Source organism: Henckelia pumila, chromosome 2 (assembly GCF_033568475.1).
Source record: "Henckelia pumila isolate YLH828 chromosome 2, ASM3356847v2, whole genome shotgun sequence".
NCBI classification, from domain to species: Eukaryota; Viridiplantae; Streptophyta; class Magnoliopsida; order Lamiales; family Gesneriaceae; genus Henckelia; species Henckelia pumila.
Genome location: NC_133121.1, coordinates 94,962,925 through 94,988,330, shown reverse-complemented (window position 1 = coordinate 94,988,330; position 25,406 = coordinate 94,962,925). Strand labels below are relative to the sequence as shown.

The following is a 25,406-nucleotide window of genomic DNA, read 5'->3' as shown; positions in this document are numbered from 1 at the left end:
TGGCGCGACGCAAACTGAAAAAATATTAATTTTTTAACATTAAAAGTTGCGATTTTTTGGGGCTTTATTGGATGGGCTTTCAACCACATATAAAAGGGGAAATATCAGACGTGAGAAAGGGTTCCGAAGTTCCACACATCAGAAACGCAAGGGAGGAGGCGGCCATCCAAGGAGAAGAACGTGAAGATGGAGGAAACTTGAAGAACTCAAGAATCGCAACACTAGTTTTCTCTTCTTTCTTTTATATTTGTTGGGATTTAGGGGATCCTACCCCCAAAACTTTGTTTTGATTTATTCTTGAAGATTGAATTTGGTTTTTATGCATTCTTGATTATATTACTGTTTTTATTGATTATTTGGAGATTGATCAACTTCGAATTGATTTTATGTGTTATAATTGATACTGAAAGGAGATTTTATAACATGATAGGGTAATATAGTCCATGGATCTACAACTTACATAGACATATGAGGTTGGATACATGTTGATAGTCATAGTCCAATAGGTCGAAAGCTAGAGGATTCCACAAATCGTAATGCAATTGCAATTGTTAAATAACACAAGGACACTTGGTTATTACAATTTGTTAATTAGATTAATATAACTCGACAGAGTATATTGATAGATTAGGGAATTCCGTCAAAAGCATGACTTGAGAACTGAATTTCAATCATTAGAGAAGAAAAAGGAATAGGTGAATCGAGATCCTAACAATCGTTTATTTATTTTTTGAATTTAATTTTATTATTTTGTTTTTTTCCATCTTTTATTTTAGTTTATTAATTTATTATCATGTTATCTTAATTAACTAAAGAATAATACTTGAGTAATTTTGTCAGACATCAATCTCTGTGGGACGATACTCATACTTTGTACACTATATTATTACTTGACTCGTGCACTTGCGATATATTTGAGCTTAATTGATATATATATTTAGGTTGATTTTTAGTGGTAGTATTTGCTCGACCAAGTTTTTGGCGCCATTGCCGGGGATTGAAATAGACAAATTTTACTTTTTGTCATTTTCTTTAGTTAATTTCTTTTTTTTATTTACTCTATTTTATTCCTGCGTGATCTATCGTTGTATATTCTATTCTTGTAGGAATTCATCTGGCGTAATACTTTGAGATGATCCATCGACAAGTATTCACGAGTTTTACCCAACAACATGGAGAGCCAATAGAGATTTTCTCTTCCCATGTTTACCAGTTGTTATGGGGTGTTGTTGAGGTGACGAGTTTAAAACACATTTATCTGGCCAAGCTTGAGGGCACATGGAACAAACACCCATTCGTGGTGTCATATGACACTTACTTTGGGCGTCAACCGCTCTTTGATGAGTGCTTCTGAGGGTCGAGCCAAGGACTGAAAATCAGGCGCTACTTGGGAGGCAACCCAAGAATTCTAATTCTTTCTGTTTTGTTTATTTAATTTCAGTTTTTTTATCTAGTGTCGTTTCGTGTTGAGTTGGTCATGTTTAATCCCTCAATTTTTGGATTTTCAAGGTAATAGCAGATGGATATACACCACAATGATTGACCAGGGGAGTGTTATTTTGTTTTCATTGTGTTTATTTTTGTTTTGCATTTGTTCGTTTCTCATTCTGTTCATTGTTCTAGAGCATTGAGGGCAATTCTTTGGATAAGTATGAGGGGGTGTTATTTAGTTTTGTTTCGTTCGTCATTATGTTTTTCATTCATATGGTTTAGATTATTGCATATAGTTTTTATTCATGCATATCATTATGTTTTGTGTTTGTGTTATGTGAATAAGTAGAATGATGACTGTTAGCCGATGATGATAGAGTTGAAAAAAAATTGTTTTTAAAAAAAATGTTTCTTTTGATTGAACATGAGAAGTTGTTGGTTGAATCGTGAATCATATTAAGCACGCATGTTAGATTGGTGTAGTATAGCGAAGTAATTGATGAAGTTCGTGTTTGTTTGACCATTGCACGACAATAGATGTTTGTTGATCATGATAGTGTCTTTAGATTCTTGATAGTTGTTAGACATTGCATGTATAATCTTGGGCATACCTATAAAAAAAAAAAAAAATTTTGAAAAAAAAACTTTTGTTGAAAATTAAGTTGACTCCATCCGGGTTACGAGCGAGGGATTGAAATCCTAATCTCTTGTTCTTGACTAAGTATGAGTCCATGGGGTTAATACAAAATTTTAAAATAACAATTCCATCCGGGCCTGGAAATGGTTGAAATCCTAATCAATTTTCCATAGCTAAGTTTGCGGGATAAATGGGATTGTAGTTCCATCCGGGCTATAGACGAGGTGATTGAAATTCGAATCCTATCTTAGTTATAGCTAAGTTTGCGGGTAATTATTGGGGCTTAGAAAAAAAAACCGGGTGCAAAATCCGGAGGTACGTAATTATTCTCAAGAGAATGCATGTTTTGTTTGGGATTGTTGGGATGAAGGAGTACTGGATTGTGATAATTGATTGAATTGTCATAGGTCGCTAAACATTCTTAGGATGGATTCTTTTGAAGTTGCACAAAACTAGAATAACATGGCACATACACACGTTTACGTTAAACTGATAGTGTATTGTGAACAATCAAAAGTTTGTGGTTTTAAATTTTTGAATGTGGGAACTTTTCGAAGGCTGTGCACGTTCATGATTCATTCTTACTTTTGTAGTTGTTTGCATATTGTTTTTCATGTCTTGCTCGAGGGCGAGCAAGATTTAAGTATGGGAGTGTTGATAAGTGCATTTTGTGTGCATTATTTTATGTCTATTTGACATGCATTCATATGGTTTCATGTGTGTTTTTATATGTTTTATTTGTAATTAATCTCATGCATGAGCATTTCACTTTTCGAGTTAATTTTGTAGGAAAATGGGTTTTTGAAGAATGAATTACGGAGCAGCCTTGATCAAAAACTAAAATTTAACTTGTGGGAGCTCCAAATCAAATCTTCACTGTCCAAATTAAATTTCAAGATGTTTTGAAGATGTTATCAAAATTTCAGCTCAATCCGACGGTTAAAACTCACGTTATGATTTTTTCAAGATAACTGTGCGCTGAAAACTGGAGGCAGAACTTTTCAAGCCACGGCGTGATTTTTCCTGCGCCGTGGCGTGAACCGAGAATTTTGAAGAAGTGAAAACAGAACTTTTCACTCTATGGCGTGACTTTTCAGCGCCATGGCACGACGCAGACTGAAAAAATATTAATTTTTTAACTTTAAAATTTGCGATTTTTTGGGGCTTTATTGGATGGGCTTTCAACCACATATAAAAGGGGACATATCAGACGTGAGAAAGGGTTTCGAAGTTTCACACATCAGAAACGCAAGGGAGGAGGCGGCCATCCAAGGAGAAGAACGTGAAGAAGGAGGAAACTTGAAGAACTCAAGAATCGCAACACTAGTTTTCTCTTCTTTCTTTTATATTTTTTGGGATTTAGGGGATCCTACCCCCAAAACTTTGTTTTGATTTCTTCTTGAAGATTGAATTTGGTTTTTATGCATTCTTGATTATATTACTGTTTTTATTGATTATTTGGAGATTGATCAACTTCGAATTGATTTTATGTGTTATAATTAATACTGAAAGGAGATTTTATAACATGATAGGGTAATATAGTCCATGGATCTACAACTTACATAGACATATGAGGTTGGATACATGTTGATAGTCATAGTCCAATAGGTCGAAAGCTAGAGGATTCCACAAATCGTAATGCAATTGCAATTGTTAAATAACACAAGGACACTTGGTTATTACAATTTGTTAATTAGATTAATATAACTCGACAGATTATATTGATAGATTAGGAAATTCCGTCAAAAGCATGACTTGAGAACTGAATTTCAATCATTAGAGAAGAAAAAGGAATAGGTGAATCGAGATCCTAACAATCGTTTATTTATTTTTTGAATTTAATTTTATTATTTTGTTTTTTTTCCATCTTTTATTTTAGTTTATTAATTTATTATCATGTTATCTTAATTAACTAAAGAATAATACTTGAATAATTTTGTCAAACATCAATCTCTGTGGGACGATACTCGTACTTTGTACACTATATTATTACTTGACTCGTGCACTTGCGATATCTTCAAGCTTAATTGATATATATATTTAGGTTGATTTTCAGTGGTAGTATTTGCTCGACCAAGTTTTTGGCGCCGTTGCCGGGGATTGAAATAGACAAATTTTACTTTTTGTTATTTTTTTTAGTTAATTTATTTTTTTTATTTATTCTATTTTATTCCTGCGTGATCTATCATTGTATATTCTATTCTTGCAGGAATTCATCTGGCGTAATACTTTGAGATGATCCATCGACAAGTATTCACGAGTTTTACCCAACAACATGGAGAGCCAACAGAGATTTTCTCTTCCCATGTTTACCAGCTGTTATGGGGTGTTGTTGAGGTGACGAGTTTAAACCACATTTATCTGACCAAGCTTGAGGGCACATGGAACAAACACCCATTGGTGGTGTCATATAACACTTACTTTGGGCGTCAACCGCTCTTTGATGAGTGCTTCTGAGGGTCGAGCCAAGGACTAAAAATCAAGCGCTACTTGGGAGGCAACCCAAGAATTCTAATTCTTTCTGTTTTGTTTATTTAATTTTAGTTTTTTATCTAGTGTCGTTTCGTGTTGAGTTGATCATGTTTAATCCCTCAATTTTTGGATTTTCAAGGTAATATATAAGAATATTGATGGCCTAAGAAATGTGGTGCAGCAGCGGCAGATGGATATACACCACGATGATTGACCAGGGGAGTGTTATTTTGTTTTTATTGTGTTTATTTTTGTTTTGCATTTGTTCGTTTCTCATTCTGTTCATTGTTCTAGAACATTGAGGGCAATGCTTTGGATAAGTATGAGGGGGTGTTATTTAGTTTTGTTTCGTTCGTCATTATGTTTTTCATTCATATGGTTTAGATTATTGCATATAGTTCATATTCATGCATATCATTATGTTTTGTGTTTGTGTTATGTGAATAAGTAGAATGATGACTGTTAGCCGATGATGATAGAGTTGAAAAAAAATTGTTTTTAAAAAAATGTTGCTTTTGATTGAACATGAGAAGTTGTTGGTTGAATCGTGAATCATATTAAGCACGCATGTTAGATTGGTGTAGTGTAGTGAAGTAATTGATGAAGTTCGTATTTGTTTGACCATTGCACGACAATAGATGTTTGTTGATCATGATAGTGTCTTTAGATTCTTGATAGTTGTTAGACATTGCATGTATAATCTTGGGCATACCTATAAAAAAAAAAATTTTGTTGAAAATTAAGTTGACTCCATCCGGGTTACGAGCGTGGGATTGAAATCCTAATCTCTTGTTTTTGACTACGTATGCGGAGTCCATGGGGTTAATACAAAATTTTAAAATAACAATTCCATCCGGGCCTGGAAAATGGTTGAAATCCTAAGCAATTTTCCATAGCTAAGTTTGCAGGATAAATGGGATTGTAGTTTCATCCGGGCTATAGACGAGGGGATTGAAATTCAAATCCTATCTTAAATATAGCTAAGTTTGCGGGTAAATTATTGGGGCTTAGAAAAAAAACCGGGTGCAAAATCCGGAGGTACGTAATTATTCTCAAGAGAATGCATGTTTTGTTTGGGATTGTTGGGATGAAGGAGTGCTGGATTGTGATACTTGATTGAATTGTCATAGGTCGCTAAACATTCTTAGGATGGATTCTTTTGAAGTTGCACAAAACTGGAATAACATGGCACACACACACGTTTACGTTAAACTGATAGTGTATTGTGAACAATCAAAAGTTTGTGGTTTTAAATTTTTGAATGTGAGAACTTTTTGGAGGCTGTGCACGTTCATGATTCATTCTTACTTTTGTAGTTGTTTGCATATTGTTTTGCATGTCTTGCTCGAGGGCAAGCAAGATTTAAATATGGGGGTGTTGAGAAGTGCATTTTGTGTGCATTATTTTATGTCTATTTGACATGCATTCATATGGTTTCATGTGTGTTTTTATATGTTTTATTTGTAATTAATCTCATGCATGAGCATTTCACTATTCGGGTTAATTTTGTAGGAAAATGGGTTTTTGAAGAATGAATTACGGAGCAGCCTTGATCAAAAATTAAAATTTAACTTTTGGGAGCTCCAAATCAAATCTCCACTGTCCAAATTAAATTTCAAGATGTTTTGAAGATATTTTCAAAATTTCAGCTCAATCCGACGGTTAGAACTCACGTTATGATTTTTTCAAGATAACTGCGCGCTGAAAACTGAAGGCAGAACTTTTCAAGCCATGGCGTGATTTTTCCTGCGCCGTGGCGTGAACCGAGGATTTTGAAGAAGTGAAAACAGAACTTTTCACGCTATGGCGTGACTTTTCTGCACCATGGCGCGACGCAGACTGAAAAAATATTAATTTTCTAATATTAAAAGTTGCGATTTTTTGGGGCTTTATTGGATGGGCTTTCAACCACATATAAAAGGGGACATATCAGACGTGAGAAAGGGTTCCGAAGTTCCATACATCAGAAACGCAAGGGAGGAGGCGGCCATCCAAGGAGAAGAACGTGAAGAGGGAGGAAACTTGAAGAACTCAAGAATCGCAACACTAGTTTTCTCTTTTTTTCTTTTATATTTGTTGGGATTTAGGGGATCCTACCCCCAAAACTTTGTTTTGATTTCTTTTTGAAGATTGAATTTGGTTTTTATGCATTCTTGATTATATTACTTTTTTATTGATTATTTGGAGATTGATCAACTTCGAATTGATATTATGTGTTATAATTGATACTGAAAGGAGATTTTATAACATGATAGGTTAATATAGTCCATGGATCTACAAATTACATAGACATATGAGGTTGGATACATGTTGATAGTCATAGTCCAATAGGTCGAAAGCTAGAGGATTCCACAAATCGTAATGCAATTGCAATTGTTAAATAACACAAGGACACTTGGTTATTGCAATTTGTTAATTAGATTAATATAACTCGACAGAGTATATTGATAGATTAGGGAATTCCATCAAAAGCATGACTTGAGAACTGAATTTCAATCATTAGAGAAGAAAAAGGGGTAGGTGAACCGAGATCCTAACAATCGTTTATTTATTTTTTGAATTTAACTTTATTATTTTGTTTTTTTTTCATCTTTTATTTTAGTTTATTAATTTATTATCATGTTATCTTAATTAACCCAAGAATAATACTTGAGTAATTTTGTCAGACATCAATCTCTGTGGGACGATATTCGTACTTTGTACACTATATTTATACTTGACTCGTGCACTTGCGATATATTCGAGCTTAATTGATATATATATTTAGGTTGATTTTCAGTGGTAGTATTTGCTCGACCAATCTTCAATTAACTTAGAGACTCGCATAGTAGATAAGGATAAATCACATATCTTTCTACTTAGTGCATCAGCCGCTGCATTAGACTTTCCTAGATAATACTTAATCTCACAGTCAAAATCTTTCAATAAGTTCAACCAACGTCTTTGTCTCATATTTAATTCGGCTTGAGAAAACAAATACTTCAAGCTTTTATGATCAGAAAATATCTCAAAAGTCTCACCATATAAATAATGACGCCAAATTTTCAACGCAAAGACAATAGCTGCAAGCTCAAGATCGTGTACTGGGTATCTGATCTCGTGAGGTTTCAATTCCCTGGAAGCATATGCTATCACATGACCTCGCTGCATCAAAATACAACCCAAACCCTTATGAGAAGCATCTGAATAAACAGTAAAACCACCTGTACCTGATAGAATAGATAATATAGGTGCACTAGTTAGCCTTTTCTTCTGTTCCACAAAACTAGCTTCACATTCATGTGTCCAAACAAATGGAGTATTCTTCTGTGTTAACTGGGTAATCGGCTTCGCAATGCTAGAAAATCCTGCAATAAATCGGCGATAATTCCCGGCTAAACCCATGAAACTACGAATATCAGGTACGGATGTAGGTCTAGGCCAGTTAATAACTGCCTCTACCTTGCTAGGATCAACAGATATACCGTCTTCTGAAATAACATGGCCAAGAAATACAACTTTGTCCAACCAAAACTCACACTTGGACAGCTTAGCATACAAATGCTCAGTTCTCAAAATCTGCAAAACAATCCTCAAATGTTCTGCATGCTCAGTCTTAGTCTTAGAATATATCAGAATATCATCAATAAAAATGATAACAAACTCATCTAAGTATCTTTGAAATATTCTATTCATTAGACTCATAAAGACAGCAGGAGCATTTGTTAAACCGAATGGCATTACTATAAACTCATAGTGGTCATACCTCGTTCGAAAAGCAGTTTTAGACACATCTGCTTCTCTGACCCTCAACTGGTGATAACCAGACCTCAAATCAATTTTTGAATAGACGGAAGAACCCTGCAATTGGTCAAACAAATCATCTATTCGAGGTAATGGGTATCTATTCTTTACCATGACCTGATTTAATTGGCGGTAATCTATACATAATCTCATCGACCCGTCCTTCTTTCTGACAAATAATACCGGAGCGCCCCAAGGTGACACACTCGGCCTAATATAACCTTTGTTCAGCAAATCTTCAAGTTGATCTTTCAACTCTTTCAGTTCAAGTGGTGTCATCCTATAAGGAGCTTTAGAGATAGGTAATGTACCTGGTACCAACTCGATACTGAAATCAATCTCACGCATTGGAGGCAATCCCGGTATTTCATCCGGAAAAATATCTGCAAACTCACATACAACAGGAATATCTGCCAGTTCAGGACTAGCTTTCAACACATCCAATGCATAAACTAGAAATCCTTCAGCTCCAGTCTGTAATAACTGCTCCATAGATAAGCTATAAATCAAAGGAATTTTAGCACGAGAACCCTTACCAAAGAATTTCCATTCATCTGCCATGTCTGGTCTAAATCGGATAATCTTATGAAAACAGTCAACCGTGGCCCTGTACTTGGTTAGTGCATCGATGCCGATAATACAATCAAAATCAGACATACCAAGTAATATACAATCAATCTCAATTGCATTACTGTCAAACTGTATTTCACAACCCCTGACTATACTGGCAGATGTCTTATCTTTTCCCATGGGCGATGAGATAGTAAATACAGAAGATAAACGCTCAACAGGAAAAGCATGCAATTCAACAAATTTTTCAGCTATAAAAGTATATGATGCTCCAGTGTCAATCAACACATAAGCAGGATAACCATAGAGAACACAATTACCTGCAATCACATTGTCCGGTGCTGCATGTGCCTGATCTTCTGTCAATACAAAAACTCTAGCTGGTTGACGTGGAGGTTAGCCTACACTCTGGATCTCTCCCTGTCTACTCTGAGTTGGTCTACCTAAAGATTGAAAGGAATGCACAGCAGGAGCTTGTCTGTCAGCTTGAGTTGCTCCCTGTGATGTTCCACATGTAGGACACACCCTGGCATAATGTCCAGGTCAGTTGCAGAGATTACAAGTTCCTATAACTCCCTTTCAAGCATCACTCGAGTGTCTTCCTCCACATTTACTGCAAAACCAACTTGTAGACCCTGAACCATGACCTGATACAAACTGCTTTGAACCACTAGAACTAGAGGAACTACTTCCTTGCTTCTTGAACTGTTTACCTTTGAGCCTAAAACGATCTCTTTTGTTGCTATTGTCGCCCCCTCCTTCATACCTGCTTTGTTGTTGAGGAAAGGATGATTGAGGTTGCATTGGTGGTTGTTGTGGCTGTTGAGATGGTTGAGGCTTGAACGAAGTTCCTTTCTGTCTAATGATATCAGCTTCAGCGCCCTTGGCTTTATCGAGAGCATCAGCAAGATTATTAGGTCGCCCTACATTGACCAAAGTAAAGACATCAGGATTGAGACCATTGATGAATTGATCGGCCTTTGCTTCCTCATTATCCGCAATATGAGGTGCAAAACGAAGTAAAGTGGAAAACTTTGCAACATAATCTTCAATACACATATTTCCCTGTTGCAAATTAGCGAACTCTGCTCCCTTGTCCTTTTTATAAGACTGAGAAAATAAACGTTTGAAAAACTCAGCTTTAAACACATTCCAGGTAATAACAGTACCTCGATTCTCCAATGCTTTCTTGGTCATGATCCACCAACTTTTAGCCACATCATGCAACTGATGGATAACCAATCGCACTCGTCGGCCATCAGTGTAATCGATAGATTCAAACAGTTGCTCAATATCATCAAGCCAGCTTTCACATGCTACAGAATCCTCAGTACCGTGCAGACTCAGTGGTTTAAATTACTGAAATCGCTTCAACAACACCTCCATCGGATTAGCAGTGGTATCCATTGGAGTAACAGTAGTACTGCCCTGCTCAGTTGTAGGTACCAGTGGAATAGTAGGAACTTGTTCAGTCGGCGGTACTTGCTCATTCGATGGTGCTTGCTCATTTGGTGGTGCTTGTGGAACAATACTTCCACGTCGGAGAGGCATAGCTCGGGGAGGCATAACTGATAAACTGAGTAGACAACAATTCAGCACATAACAATATCATAACTCAGTTTCAACATCTCACACTCTTTAATCTCATGAGCATGTTGTATCCCATCACACAATACTTCCATTACATGTTTAGCAATGAATAAAATAAGCACATACTTGCAATAAATAAGCATGCTAGCATATAACATGTGATTACAAAAGTAGATCATGCTCGTTACATAAACAAACCATGCATTAAACCCATGCATAACGAATTTATGCGACTCACTCTACCCCGCTCAGCTTCTAATGTCGACTCAAGACAACTTAAGCTCTGATACCAAACAATGTGGCGACCCCGGGCTTATTTACTTTAATCCAGAGACTCAACACTATGCATTAGAACTAAGCACAAGCAATACAAAAGAAATTAAAATTTTTTTTTTTAAAATGGACCCTCCGCTCGATCGGTTAAACTTGACCGATCGAGCGGCCAAGAAATCTCAAACTCTCGGGTTTGACATTTCATATGCACCGCTCGATCGATCAAATTGCACCGATCGAGCGGCCACTTCAGTACAGAAATCTGCAGATTTTTCTGGTGCTCTTGTGTTGTCTTTGAAATCTAACAACATGTAATCAAATGTAAACAAGGCTATACATACAAGAACAACATGTATAAAATACATGACAACTTATTCAAAAGCCAAGATTACAATATACCACAAGTACTCAACAAACTCCAAGTTAATATTTACTATGTTGGTACAAACACCACCAACATATGCTATAAACATTATTCATATTTTTGACAGCACTTTTACAACTTAGCCCGGAATGTCACTTCTCTAACTTCCATCGCTCAAGACCCTCTACGACTCGGCCTTGCATCCTCTGTTGTAATGCACACACAAAACAAAACAACAGCCGGATAAACCGGTAAGTATAAAACTTAGTATAAAACAACGGAAACATATAATGAAACATCAATAGCAAGTTTCATGCATTTCAATCTAAACGGTAACCTATATACCGCAAGCAGTTAGCCATATTATAAAGATTCAAGGCCTAATGATTAACTCGATATATATGCTAAAACACACCACTCATCATCAGGTTCAAGCTCACCACTGATGCTATAACCAAAGTAAATCAATCAATGATAAATTCTCGTCATTGATTCTTGTTATAGAAGTTTATAACTCATCGACGATATTAGAAAGGCTTGAATAAATGTTAGGCTCACAATATAACAAGATGACATAACCACAATATAAACATGTACATCAAGTAATGTGTGATTTAAGGGAATCGAGAAGATAAACTCGTCTCGACAAACATCCTCAACTTTATCATCGTCATATTATACCTTAGTCTTGAAAAGGAACAAGCTATATCCACAAGCTGCAAAATACACAATTGAAATCACAATTCTGCTCAAGCTAAACTCAATTATCAAAGTCTAAAGCTCACCAACTTTGATCAATTTTTCTCCCGGTTCAAAACCAAAACTCTCGAAGCTATTGTCCTTTGATTGAATCTAAAATGAATGGTATTCAAAGCCATAACATCAGCAAAAACTCAGTTATACCACAGCTCAATCACAAGAATATAAAATCTATCAATCTTGCGAACCGGCGGCGTAACGATTGAAAATCGGTAACCGTAACTCATAGCCATCAATTCCAACCATCATATAAGTCTCATATACATACTTAAACCAGCAAGAACTCCTCAAAACCAACCATATCAGAGATTACAAGTTCAAAAATAGCTTCAAAAATTCGTATAAAATGCCGAGGACATTCGTTCTTCGATTCGACTTCAAATATACACTATACATAACACCAAGAACACATATTCATCCTTCAAATCTGATCCCTACCAACATGATTTCGAAACTAGCTGAAACAAATAGATTCTTACATCAAAACGAAGCCCGCTTGCAAGGATTCCAAAACCGTGCTCAAAATATTTTTCGGATGGACGGATCTTGAAATAATGAAAATTGAAGATCAATTTAGACAAAGAAAATTGAAGTCTCGGTTTGCTGCTGAAAAAGAAGCTAATCTGATGCTAAAAGATATATTATACACGTACAAAGCCAATACAAGACATGTGTCATCCACTAAATCCAAGATTTGCATTTTGGCCCCTCAAAACTTCACTATTTGCAATTCAATCCTTAAGAAATCTTTTAATTCAATTTCAATCCTAAATAATTTAAGAATATTAGAATTTAACTTCAAACTCCAAAATTCTCAAATTAAATATACTCGGATTAAAATTAAATAATCTCGGGCCTTACAAGTATGCATGTATTATGTGTTTGCATGGATTATGTGATTTCATGTTTTATATGCCTTTATATACAGCATGTCATGACTGTATGTTGCATACATGATAATATTGAGCCTATACCTTAGAGGTATCCTGTGGTAGGGCGCTCACCCTACGAGTTTGTGGATGGTTGGATACATAAGTCTTGTGTCAGGTCATCGTGATTGTTGGACACTTGTACTAGTATCAGTTACCATTATCCACTGGGTATTTGAGCCACCTCCTGAGGTGACGGTGCAGCGTGTTATATACCTTTGATCCGAACTATGAGCTAGTTTCTTGACCTGAGTGTCTTGGTACCCAGTTCATTTGAATTCATGCGCATATAATAGTGTATACTCATACTCTCGTACTGAGCGTGTTAGGCACTTCTAGTTGTTTTCTGTTATCTGGATACCCCATTCATTGGGGCAGATGCAGGTTGTTACTCCTGAAGTCAGGGAGATTAGGTGGTGACCAAGGATGGATGGCAGGGTTGATAACTAGGCTTTACTTTATGGTATATAGTTCCTTTTAATTCCTCAGTTTCTCTGATTAAGATTATTTATTGTTTATCTGCATGCTTAAGCTTTTGATTAGTAGATGATCACGGTGCGGGTCACTACAACATGTCTCAGGACGTGTCATGACATGAGTCAAAACATGACAGAAACAAAATTGAAATCAGAGCATTTAATCATATCAAACACAGAACAAATACATATGGAAGGCACTGAAACTTCATTTCATTATTCATGGTTCGTTTTATGTCCCCCTATATTTTACTCCTCTAAGGGGCGAGGCCATGATTTCGGTTTTATACCCACCAACGAGGGCCATAGGTATGGTTTTATATGCACCGTATGGGGCCATAGGTACGATTTTATACCTATCATACAGGGCCATAGGTACGATTTTATACCCACCATACGAGGCCATAACATATCATATTTCTCTCCACTTCAAAATCAATTCATAACAGTGTCGTTTCAAAACTCTTGAAGCATAACAAACGAAAGGAGTTGCTGAACATATATAAATCAGAGGACTCGAAATACATGATGTACAATGGATTACAAAACTGAAAGATCATTGTTCAAATTGCAGACAAATCCATTTACAAAATCAGAAAGCATATGAAAGTGTCATAAAGAACAAAACGAATTCATAGATATCAAGGCATGAACGAGATGGTGTACAACCAGATTTTAACGCAATACATAACGTTTTAAAACGCATTTAAGCCCACTTACAGAATCTCAAAGCATATGGAGAAATCATATGGAATATAATAAATCTTATACATATCAAGGGCATGAAACAATTGGTGTAAGATCGGATTTTAAAGCAAAGACATAAGATTTTAAAACGCATAAACAAGCCCACTTACCTCTTGTTACAGAACCGAGATGGGATCCTAGATAGTCGAATATTCCTTGCTTCACGTGCGCTTCTCGTTGAAGAACGGTAGCTCAAATTTGGGACAATACTTTGGGTAACAAATCTTGCTTGAAAACGGACAACCCTAGTTCAAAAACTCTAGGAAATTATGCAGTGCTTTTCCTCCTTGATAAGTCACGGTCTGCTTGTGAAGGTGTTTTCCAGAATTACAACCTTTGTATTGGACTGAACTTTTACAAAATGTTCAAAACATATTTTGGTATATTTTGAACGGCGGAGATTGAATTTTAGGGTCAGAAAAAGGGACAAACAGAGGTTCTAGTTCTGGAGTTTTGGTGTGTTTCTTCTACAATCTTTGGACGTGTAAATGTAGGATTATAGGGAAATGAATTTGCATATTTCACAAGACCTAAATCAGTCTTAATTTTGGATAATAATAACTGCAAAATTATAAGGATATTTGGCTCCTATCTTGGCCGATTCTTGCCCCAAAATTGGTTGATCCTATGCAATAATATGGAAATAATAGGCCTCTTAATTTTGGTTAATTTACTTTTCCAAAAAAATCCTATGTCTTGGCTGCCAATTTTCGAAATTTAGGGCTGAAACAAATTAATTTTTATGGGCCGTGTTTTTATGGGTTGCTAAAAAAATGGGTTCTCACACATTTTTTTTATGTGGTATTCCTGCATTCGTTCTCATTGATACAGGTGCATCACATTCTTTTATTTATGCACTGTTTGTTAAGCGTCATAGATTTTTGTATGTGTCTCTAGACATAGTACTTTCTGTATCTACCCCCGACTATTCAGCTTTGGCCAAGCGTCTAGTGATGGGTAGCTCTCTAAGATTCTAGAGTTTTGAGTTGGCAGCAAATTTGATGATTTTAGCAGTAAAGGATTTCGATTGTATCTAGGGTATTGATATTTTGACTTCGAATCAAGCTACTATGAGTTGTTACCAGAAGATTTTTCAGTTTCATCCAGTTGAGGGCGGTAGTTTGTTTTTCTATGGTAAGGGAGTGCGATCCCCTATGCCTTTGATACCAGCTTTGAGAGTTTGTCGAGCTTTGGAGGCGGACGGAGAAGGATACCTTATTTATGCGATTGACATGTTCACATGGAATAGAGCTCTCGAGCAGTTACCAGTTTTAATGTCTGAAAATCCATAAATCCACTCACGACAATTTAATTAATTATTATGAAAAAGTTATGTCTTTAAATGTTTAAATTATGAATTCTTATGAAAATGTTACTTTTTTATGTTTTTCAGGTACAAGTTTAATTCCGATGAAGAAGGGAATCGAGACTAGTCTTTGATCAAAGTTTAAGAAATTTTAAGTCAAGTATGTTTTATGAATATTTTTATTTTAAAAGTATTGCATGATATTTAATTTTAAAATTTTAGGGAGGAAATATTTTAAAATAAAGTATTTTAAGTTTGATGGGATAGATTCCGTTCCATAGGTTTTTCCATTAAAAATATTAATGTCAAAGCTTTACGCAGTCAAAAACTTTATTTTCTTCCCAACCCTAATTCACGTTCAGCCGCCTCTCCCTTTCCTCTAAGCTTTTCGAAAATTCACATCTCCATTCAAGAAGATTTTGACGTCGCTCATTCGAGAAAAGGCTAGGATCATGTTCATGGAGTCCGAATTTCCATACCAAAAAAGAATAGGCAAGTTTTATTCAATTCTTGAACCATCATCCAAGCAATATTATATATTTTGATAATGATAAGTGTATGCTAATGTATATGATGTTTTCTTGCAAGGAACAAAAATATTTTGAAAGAACAATGTGTGATTGCATGTATCCGTGAAGCGTAGGATGTTTTCGACGAGTTATGAGTATATTTTTGGTGCAAGGGCTTTTAAAAAAACAAAAATATGTTTTTGATAATTATTTGAGTTTTGAGTTGTTTCTGGTGTGATGTTCCCGTGTTCAAGTCGTTAGGTTGATGTTTTGATGCATATAAGAATTTTCAAGGGTTTCAAAAGAGTCGAAAATCTATTTTCGATAAAGCCTTGATGTTAAGATGTTTTGGTAGCAAGAGTTTGAAGGAACCAAAAATCTAAAATTTTGGTGTTGAGTTATGTTTGATGCATTTTCGGGTTCAAAAACTCTGAGGAATAATCGTTAGATGAGTTTTATGTCATGTTTTGAATCTGTTCCTTGTTAGAAATTGATGTTTAAACGTTTGAGTACGTATAAAATTATTTTGGAATAAAAAAGATTGTATTACCCCTTCCCAAAGCTGCCTGCGTGCGTAGACAACACGGTTCAGGCTAGGGCGCGCAAAAATGCGCAGCCTAGCTCGGCCTGTCAGGCATGATCCTGAAGAATTACATGCTCCAGCCCGCGGTGTTCTGTCCGCAAATTTTTAAATGCAATTTTTGAAATTCTTTCACGATTTTATGATCTATAATGCATGTGATGGTCCTTTTATGGTGTTGTGTGAGTTTGATGCATGAAGTTTTCGTCGAGAACATGGAGAATGGCTTACGTGGATTGCTAACTATACATAACGCATGATGGTCTAAGTATTTCTGTAGTAACCTGATTCTCGAAACAAGTGATTAACTGATGTTTAGAATTGTTAAAAAATGATAAAGGAATTCTCTAATGAGATTATTAAGTATAAAATCAGATTCAGAACGTTCGGAAATGGTCATGAGGGTTCCAAGTGTTCAAGCAGTTTGGAAGGTCCGAACTTGAGCTAGGTTTAGATTGGTGATTCAGATCCCTTCGGCACCAAGATTTGAGTTCGGTAGCTCCGAGAAGTTCGAAAGATCCAAACTTTATCCCGACAGGCAGATATGGGTTTTTGATTTGAGATTTGACATGAGTGAGTTTAGAAGCTCCGAACCCCTAGTTCAGAAGGTCCAAACTCTGTCGGCAACTGTGTTGTCCAATAAAAGAACACACGTTTGGATAGGGAGACCGGAAGAAAGATCGGAAGTTCCAAAGTGCGTTCGGAAGCTCCGAACGAGAGATCGGACGTTCCGATCATGGTCTATAAATAGGATAGTATAGGCCTTCATTTCCTTGATCATTTATCTCTCTTCTCTCTTGTTTCCTACTTGATTAATAGTGGGTTCTAGGCGTCATTTCAAAGGCCAGTCAATAGCGAGCCGCTACCAAGATCGTAGTGGAGTTGTGCCTAGATTTTGAGGCCATTGCCATCAAAGGGCTAACGTCGGATGAAGGTATATTGCTAGACTTTGATTATCTTCTATGAGTAGCTATTAGTCTAGTTAAAACTTTTAGTAAGAGATAAGTGATATGTGATCATTTGTTTATAAGCTTGAACTTGAGTACCTAAGTGGCTAGGTTTCTTGAGTTGCTTGAATAGAGGTACGGACGTACTATCTGAGATATCTTGGTTAAGTATGCATGTTCTATGTTTTCATGGTTTATATGGCATGACTTATGTGCATTTATTATGCCACGGTTATTACTGCTACATGCATTATCACGTTGAGCATATACCTTGATATTACCAGTAGAGTGGTCGCTCAGCCCTGAGTTATTGTGTGGATGGATTCCATGGATTTAGGTCCGGTTATTTCCACGGTTTATGGTATGAGATCCACCTCTTGATACGATGACCCAGTGTACTACATGCCATGGCGCCTCCAGACTGAGCAATGATTTTTACCAAGATAGGTTTCCAGTACCCATTCATTTGTATTTGCATTCATACCATGTATATACTCATACCTTCGTGTTGGGCGTTGTTATCACTCACGTCCGTATATTTTCTTTGGACACCTCATTCGGTAGGGCAGTTGCAGGTTTTCCAGGTTCGGAGACCAGTATCTTGTAGGCAACGGGGGGTTTTGGGCTGAGTTGGTGCCAGCAGAGCTAGTTAGGATTGACCCTCTTGTGCTTTAGGTTTTCGATTGGGTTGTATATTATTGCTGGTTCCAGTTATTTACCAGTTGTATTCTGTCGGGTAGTATTTGATTTCAGTTTCCGCAGTTATCTCTGATTATTGTTGTTTAAGTTTTAATTGCATGCTTAAGTCTCTGTTAGTAGGTGATTCCAGAGTGAGTCACTACATTTATGGTATCAGAGCATGCATAAGATCTTTGGAATAGAGAACTTTCTGTCAGGTTTGATTTCCATTGGGACATTATAGTGATGGACAGACTCAATGACGAGAGTAGTCATGTCAGTGACGAATGTTGGGGCGATGACCAGAGGCATCCCCAAGAGCGCCATCACCAGAACGATCGTCATAGATTTGATTTTCATAGATCTATCCGGTTGGAGCCTAGACCATTGTTGGACAATGAGGCACCAGAGGCTGCAAAAGATTGGTTGATGTGCATGGAGTGGTGTTTCTAATCATTTTCGGATCAAAGAAAGCAGTTGGAGAGATTATTATGAAAGTTTTGCCTCATCTACCAGATAATGGACCCCACAATATCGGAAGGATCCAGTAGATTGGTATGTTCTTGTAGATATTTGGAGAAAGAGGTTCTGTAAGAAGTCTGCACGGACGCTTGGTAGAAGCAGTCAGAACACGTTCAAGATCAATAGATACCAGGATACATATGAAAATTGAGTTGTATAGGTTATCTTAGACGAAATGTAAGATTTCCGCATTTCATCAGGGGCATGACTTATGCCGGTTTGCTGTATGATTTGATCTGGGCAGTTTCTCTAAACAAGTTAATTTAGATTGAGACCTTGTTGGTTGTCGCCAGGGATGACGAGTTTCATTGGGGTCACAATGGTGGTTTATACCAAGTGTTGTGGACTGTGTTTGTTTTCGATTTAGACGTTTGAGGAGTCGCGATCCTATGCCAGAGTTTGTTCTGGGAGCATTTTTTCATGTTCCAGATAGGCTTTCAGGGAAGACTACCTCAGTCTTGATGTTTTACGCAGTCGCAGAAAGGGATATAACTATCAGGAGTGTTTTTCAGTGATAGTTGAATTCATTTGATTAAGTTTGGTACTGGTTAGTACCAAGGAATTATAGTATACTTATCGTCTGATTTTCGTCAGAGATCTGGATTAAGGTTTTCTTTTGACAAGTATTTTATGAGACAGAGGATTATTCCTTGACTAGAGTAAGTTCAGAACTAAGTATGCATTATAGTATCTATCGAAGATTGGACTGGAATAGTTCTGACGAATAGATTCAATCTGGTGCAGGGTTCGTGCCAGTGCTTACTAGCGGTTATCTTCTGAATTTGTCAGAGGTAGGAAGGATAAATCCTTGGTATAAGATTTTTGTGATTCCATCATTCTTGGGAAAAAGTAATTTTTTGATTGAACAGTAATTTCATGAATTGATCAAAGAGAACTCTAAGTTCAGAGTATGTTGATCCATAGTGTTGGCATAACTTGATCAATATTTTGAGGTTGAGTATGAGCCGTAGTCAACTGCTATTAGTAGATGATACAGTTGCATTAATAATGATGACTTGCATTTCTATCATAGTGGAATGTAAACACTAGTGACGATGGTAAGAGTTCTGGAAACCGGTTGTGCTTTAGAACTTAGCATGGGAAGATTACCATTGGGAGACCACTAACACATACCATTAGAGTGTTTATTCTCAAGAGATTCCAGTGGCTCGTAGAATTGTCAGAATATGAATATCCTTATCACGGATAAAGGAAGAGATGTTTGATCATTGGAATCTAAGTACAATCAGATAAGATATTTAACCTGCATTCTGTTCGGAGTGAAACTTTTTGAGTTGCAGTGGTGTTAGTTTGACAGTGATGCAGATCAGCATTCTGATGAGTGAGAAGAGTCTTTTCAAGACTAGTTATGTGAGATTTATTAGTTCACTCAAGGAATGATTTGCTCTGCTATGTGAGGAAGTTCTTGTAGTCTTTTTGTGCGATTCGGAGCTGCGGTATTATAAGAACAAGTGTAATTGTTTTCAATGGACTCTAGCATGATAAAATTAGTGATCAGAAGTGGAAAATGACAGTAGCTGAGACCTGCAGTTTTTTTTGGTCAGGCGGGATTATTGTCACGGACTTCCCGGGTGTCTTTTGATGCGCTAGATCATATTGACGTGACTGTTTCGACGGATTCGATTCAGGAGTAAACTAGATTGCAGCATATTTTTTAGGACTTCGCAAATATCGGATGTCTCCATTTGTGTTCATCAAGACAAGTGAGTCAGGATTCGATAAGACTTACTTTTGTCAGTAAGAAAATAAACTATATTCTCGTTTTGAATAATGGGACTACTGTCTTAAGCCATGAGATAGATGTAATCATTCGATTCAGACTATTAGTACCAGGAGTTGTACTAACCGACACGAACATCCAGCAGTCTTAGATATTGTGCTATTTTTAAAGTCTCCGCCAAAACACCTGCGCTGGGACAACTTCATTGTCCACAATTTTCATGTCTTTACAAAACAAAAATATTCAGGTCCATACCTTGAAAATGCAATCTCGAAAACTACTTAATGCTCATGTCGGTTAGTACAACTCCTGGTACTAATAGTTTGAATCGAATGGTTACATATGTCTCACGACTTGAGATAGTAGTCCCAGTATTCAAAATGAAAATACAGTTTATTTTCTTACTGTCAAAAGTAAGTTTTATCGAATCCTGGCTCACTTGTCTTGATGACCACACACGGAGACATCTGATATTTGCAAAGTCCTCAAAACTCTGTCGCAATCTAGTTTACTCCCGAATCAACTCTGTCGAAACAGTCACGACAATGATTTAGCGAATAAAAAGACACCTGAGAAATCAGAGACAATAATCCCGCTAGACCCAAGAAACTGCATGTGTCAACTACTGTCATCTCCCACTTCTGATCACTAATTCTATCATTCTAGAGTCCATTGAAAACAATTAAAAAATATTTAGGTGGGGCTGGAGCCCACCTTAATCCAAGGTTGGCTTCACCCCTCAATCGAGCATTTGAACATCCTAGGTTCGTTTGGACCGTGAAATGTGAATAATGATGTTAAACATTAAATATTGGTTGTATTATTAAAAAGATATAAATTCTGACCGAAATCATTAAGATTTATCTAATTTCATCCCAACTAAATACTTGAATTCGAGTTTTGATATGGACAAGTAATCGGAAATGTATGGACAAGTAATCGGAAATGTTTTCCTTCATTCTTTTTCATGGATTTCCATTGGTCGTGTTCTCTAAACTTGATCATGTAGAGATTAACTTCAATATTCGACTCAATTTATGGTTATATATGGCAATAGTATAATTCTTTAGGGAACCGTCTATGATATCCCACCCGGGGGTGAGTCGATGCTACCCGCAGGGTAGTATCCTTCGGGTAATGTGGCGGTTCATGATTGTTAAAATCAGTGGGTCCTACGTGAGACCCACTAATTTTGACCAATCATGGGGTACACATCATCCGCAGATAGCGCCCTGCGCGCAGGGCATGTACTAAACCCCCACGCGGACAGTGTCCGGGCGGGGATTTGATCTCTCGGTGATCGGGGTCGTTTTGAGTCATTCTTTAGATTGAATATTTCACTGACTTGGACTAAACTAAAACGGCATTTTTGGGGAGTAATGGCAAAAATTAACATCAAATTTAGTTTTATATTCAAAATAATCACAGTTACCTTAGATGAAATATTCGAAAAACTTTCATTGTCCACCACTCGAATCAAATGTGGAGTAATCCTACCGAAATCTCGGCCACACCACTTGGGAAAAGAAAAGCCAACATTTTTTCTTCGAGTGTTGTCCCACTTGCGTTGCACAAGGAGGAATGGGTGATCATAAATTCATTTTCACCGACCTCATTGAATATGAGAGAGAGAGAGCAGTGAAGTGAAGGGGGCCACTCGCAATAATCAAGCCTACTCTTTTATCTTATACCATTTTCTTGAAACAAGAAACTAGTGCTCCTTCCCATAAAACCAGTCCTAAATTTTAGACTATGGTTTTAAATGCTGTCCCAGATATCTGAACACCTCACCATAAGCTTTTATTTATTGCTTCTTGAATGCCCTTTTGCTTAGCTTACAGCGAATTGCTATTTCTTTATGTTTTCCTTGGTTGTGCTGGTACTTTGTCATGTAACCCTTGAGCTAAGCTCCCCCATTCTTAGATGAATTTGTTTGATAGCAATAAATGCTGAAAAAATTATCAAATTTGTGAAAAAAAAATGAAGGAAAAATGCTTTTTTTTTAAACAAAAAATAAAATTATTGGGTGTCGATATAAATAGGGAGAATGTAGGTAGTTGAACAAGCTGTCTTGTTTACAGTTGCAACTTTACTTCGTTATTCTTGATTTTGGCCTTTGGGTTGCCTTCTGCTTAACTTTTGGTTGAATTCTCTTTTCCTTACTTGTAAAGATGAGTTATGTTGGTGTTGGTGTTAGTCCTGGTAATGTTCCTGTGTACCATGCGAGCAATTTGAAGGTGATTGACAGGCGGGTGAGGCTAGCAGAACTGGGTTTGAGGTGTTTGATTTGTGCCTTGGCCATTATTTCTATTGTTCTTATAGTGTCAGACTATGAGGTGAAGGAGTTTTTCACAATTAGGAAGGAGGCCAAATTTACAGACATGAAAGCAGTTGTGTAAGAAGATTTGTCTTCTGTTTTCTGTTTGTGTTTCAAGGATTTCGAAGGAGTTTGTTCTTCAAACATAAATGTGGTACTTGAGTAAATCTTGGCTAATTTGTTTCAACATTTACAGATTTTTGGTGGTGACCAATGGATTGGCTGTTGCTTACTCACTTGTTCATGTTTTGAGGTGTGTTCAGAGTTTGATTAGAGGGAGTGTGCTGTTGAATAGGACCTTGGCTTGGGCTATTTTCTCTGGTGATCAGGTGTGTGGGTGATTGCATTGAATTTTCACTGCCTTTTTTTCTTTTCTCTGTCCTCTCTGTAGAATCTTGATCTTTCATGGATAAATCATGGCTGAATCATTGTTTTTTATGTCCTACAGATTCTGGCTTTACTTGTTCTCATCAATGTATTCAATCATACTAGATAGATCCAAAATAAATAAAATTTTTAGTATAAAATCTGGTTTTTGAGGAACTTCAAATTATCAGGAATAAAAAAAACAAAGCTCCAAAATATTCATGCATGTTTTGAAAAAAGTGTAGCTATTTGGTAAATTCAATCTACGATACAGAAAAGAGATTACAAAACTTGGAGTAGTTTTGGTTAAGTATATAGTGTTAATGTCTGGAAGTTTTCATAAAGTTGTGAAACATGGATTTTCTCCTAGGAACCAGACGTGTGATCAGTGTCTAAGTTCATACACTAATGTTTTATTCTCTTTAATGCCTTAATTTAAGGGTGCATGTTGATTGTTTGAGTCTAGAAAGTATGATATGATGAGATAATAGATTGCATGATATAGTTATTAAATTATTTGGTGTGTATGATTCAGTGTAGGATGATCTATGAGATATTATGTGTTTTGTTAACACCTTCTTTTACACGTGCATATGTTGCTTCCTTCCTTTCCTTCCCCTTTACCGACACATAGTTGAGCACTTGTTTTCTTTTTCTTCTCATTCTTGGCTTTCCCTCCTGTAAAATATCTAATATAGCTTTATTCCCATTTTTGGCAGCCAAACAAAAGTAAAATAATTAGGTGGGTTTCTAAGGCTGTAAAATGGAAGTGCATATAGTTATGGTCCATGGCCCATATAGCATGCAACACATGTTTGTGCCACCTCGGTCCTCTATTGTCCATATCTTTTCTTTCGTGTTAGAATAGGTGTCCAACAAATCAACTTGTGGATATAGAATTTGGAGCGGATTTCTGTAAAATATTCTTTGATCAATTAATCAAATTTTATTTTAGAAACCTTGTATGTTTTTTTTGCAGAAAAGGACCTTAACATTGTTATAGCTCATGTGAAATGTGGTTGTGCAAATGTTGATAATCACAAAACATATTTTTTTGGGGACCGCGGTCTCTAAACCTGTTATTGATCATTAAGCTGTCTACTAACAAGTATATCAGACCAAAATTTGTGATATGTCATTGCTACATTTCATCAGCACTGATACAGGGACAATTATGTACACATGAATGCATGTTCATAGGATGACTAATTGAGGAACCCTAATTCTAAATTATCCAAGTGGTTCCAATAGCTGTGCCTTATAATAACAGTTTTGCACCAATAATACCAATGACCCAATTCACCGCTAGTAGCTCTATTCTCACATCAACGTACTCTGGTTTGTTTTTTATTATGCAAGGTGTACAAGATGGCAAGTTTGGCGGTGTTGTGAATCGGAAAGAGCATTTGCCTTGTAGTTGGGGATTTACTCTTTGCATTTTTGCACAGATGTGCTCTATGTTCCAAGTTCATAATCTTAGATTCTCTGGACAGAGCAAGACGTATGTTTATTAAAAAATGTTTTTCTAAACATATATTGAAGGATTATGATACCTTGGAACATACACATGATTATTAATTCACATTGGGGTCACCACAAGTTAATGCCACTAGATTCGGTTGAGACGTATGACTCGAAAGGATCATATTGTAGGGTGACTGAGGCCGAAGATTGTTGCAGTCACTGTTGAATTTGGGGTTTAGGGCGGCCGACAAGGAAGGACCATTTATTGAACATACCCTTATGGCCTTATCAATCAAACCAAATTGACCATGCATGTTTTGTTTCTGTATTCACGTCGCATATCTTATGTGGATGTTTGACAGTTCTTGTCGTAACTATGATAACCGTACATCCTGGAATGATCATTTTATCATGTGTAAGAATAAATTCACATCTGTCGTCTAAATTGTTAATTCAATCAAAAGTGTTCTTGGTTTTACTTGGTTTATATTTTTATGTTGTCTCACTTGTGCAGATAATGGCCTACTTGAATTTAGCTGCGGTTTCTGCTGCTTTGCAGTCTGGAATGTTTGCCAAGTTCGGTCAGAAGGAACTGCAGTGGATGAAGATATGCAAACTGTACGAGAAATATTGCAACCAAAGCGGAGAAGGCTTAGCCAGCGCGCTACTGGCGAGCCTTTCCATGGTCGTATTGTCTGCCATTTCAGCTTTTAGCCTCTTCCGTTTGTATGGAGGCAGTGCAGGAAAGAACAGCAGAAGGTCGTAACCAACCTAATCTATGATAGTGAAAACGTGTATCTTGTTCCATGTACGTGAAAAGACTGTGATCTTTATTTCGAAATCTTGTACCATGCCATGTGTCAAAATGTGTTTTGGGGAGACGATAGTTAAGAAACTTTAAATAGTTGTATTTCTTTTCGTGTTTCATAGATATAGATCAATGAA

At 36.6% G+C, this 25,406-nt stretch overlaps 2 protein-coding genes across 2 annotated transcripts; one reads left to right on the top strand and one right to left on the bottom strand.

Annotated features, from left to right (window-relative positions):
- Positions 1 to 7,315: 7,315 nt before the first annotated feature.
- Positions 7,316 to 10,459, bottom strand: LOC140877957 (uncharacterized). Its single transcript, XM_073281558.1, has 6 exons — positions 10,340 to 10,459; positions 9,520 to 10,003; positions 8,924 to 9,144; positions 8,545 to 8,806; positions 7,561 to 8,010; positions 7,316 to 7,428 (listed from the first exon to the last, which is right to left on the bottom strand). The coding sequence occupies exons 1-6, from the start codon at positions 10,457 to 10,459 to the stop codon at positions 7,316 to 7,318; spliced, it is 1,650 nt and encodes a 549-aa protein (XP_073137659.1).
- Positions 10,460 to 21,807: 11,348 nt separating this feature from the next.
- Positions 21,808 to 25,363, top strand: LOC140883394 (CASP-like protein 2B2). Its single transcript, XM_073289840.1, has 3 exons — positions 21,808 to 22,709; positions 22,828 to 22,960; positions 24,976 to 25,363. The coding sequence occupies exons 1-3, from the start codon at positions 22,486 to 22,488 to the stop codon at positions 25,225 to 25,227; spliced, it is 609 nt and encodes a 202-aa protein (XP_073145941.1). The 5' UTR covers positions 21,808 to 22,485; the 3' UTR covers positions 25,228 to 25,363.
- The last annotated feature ends 43 nt before the right edge of the window (positions 25,364 to 25,406 follow it).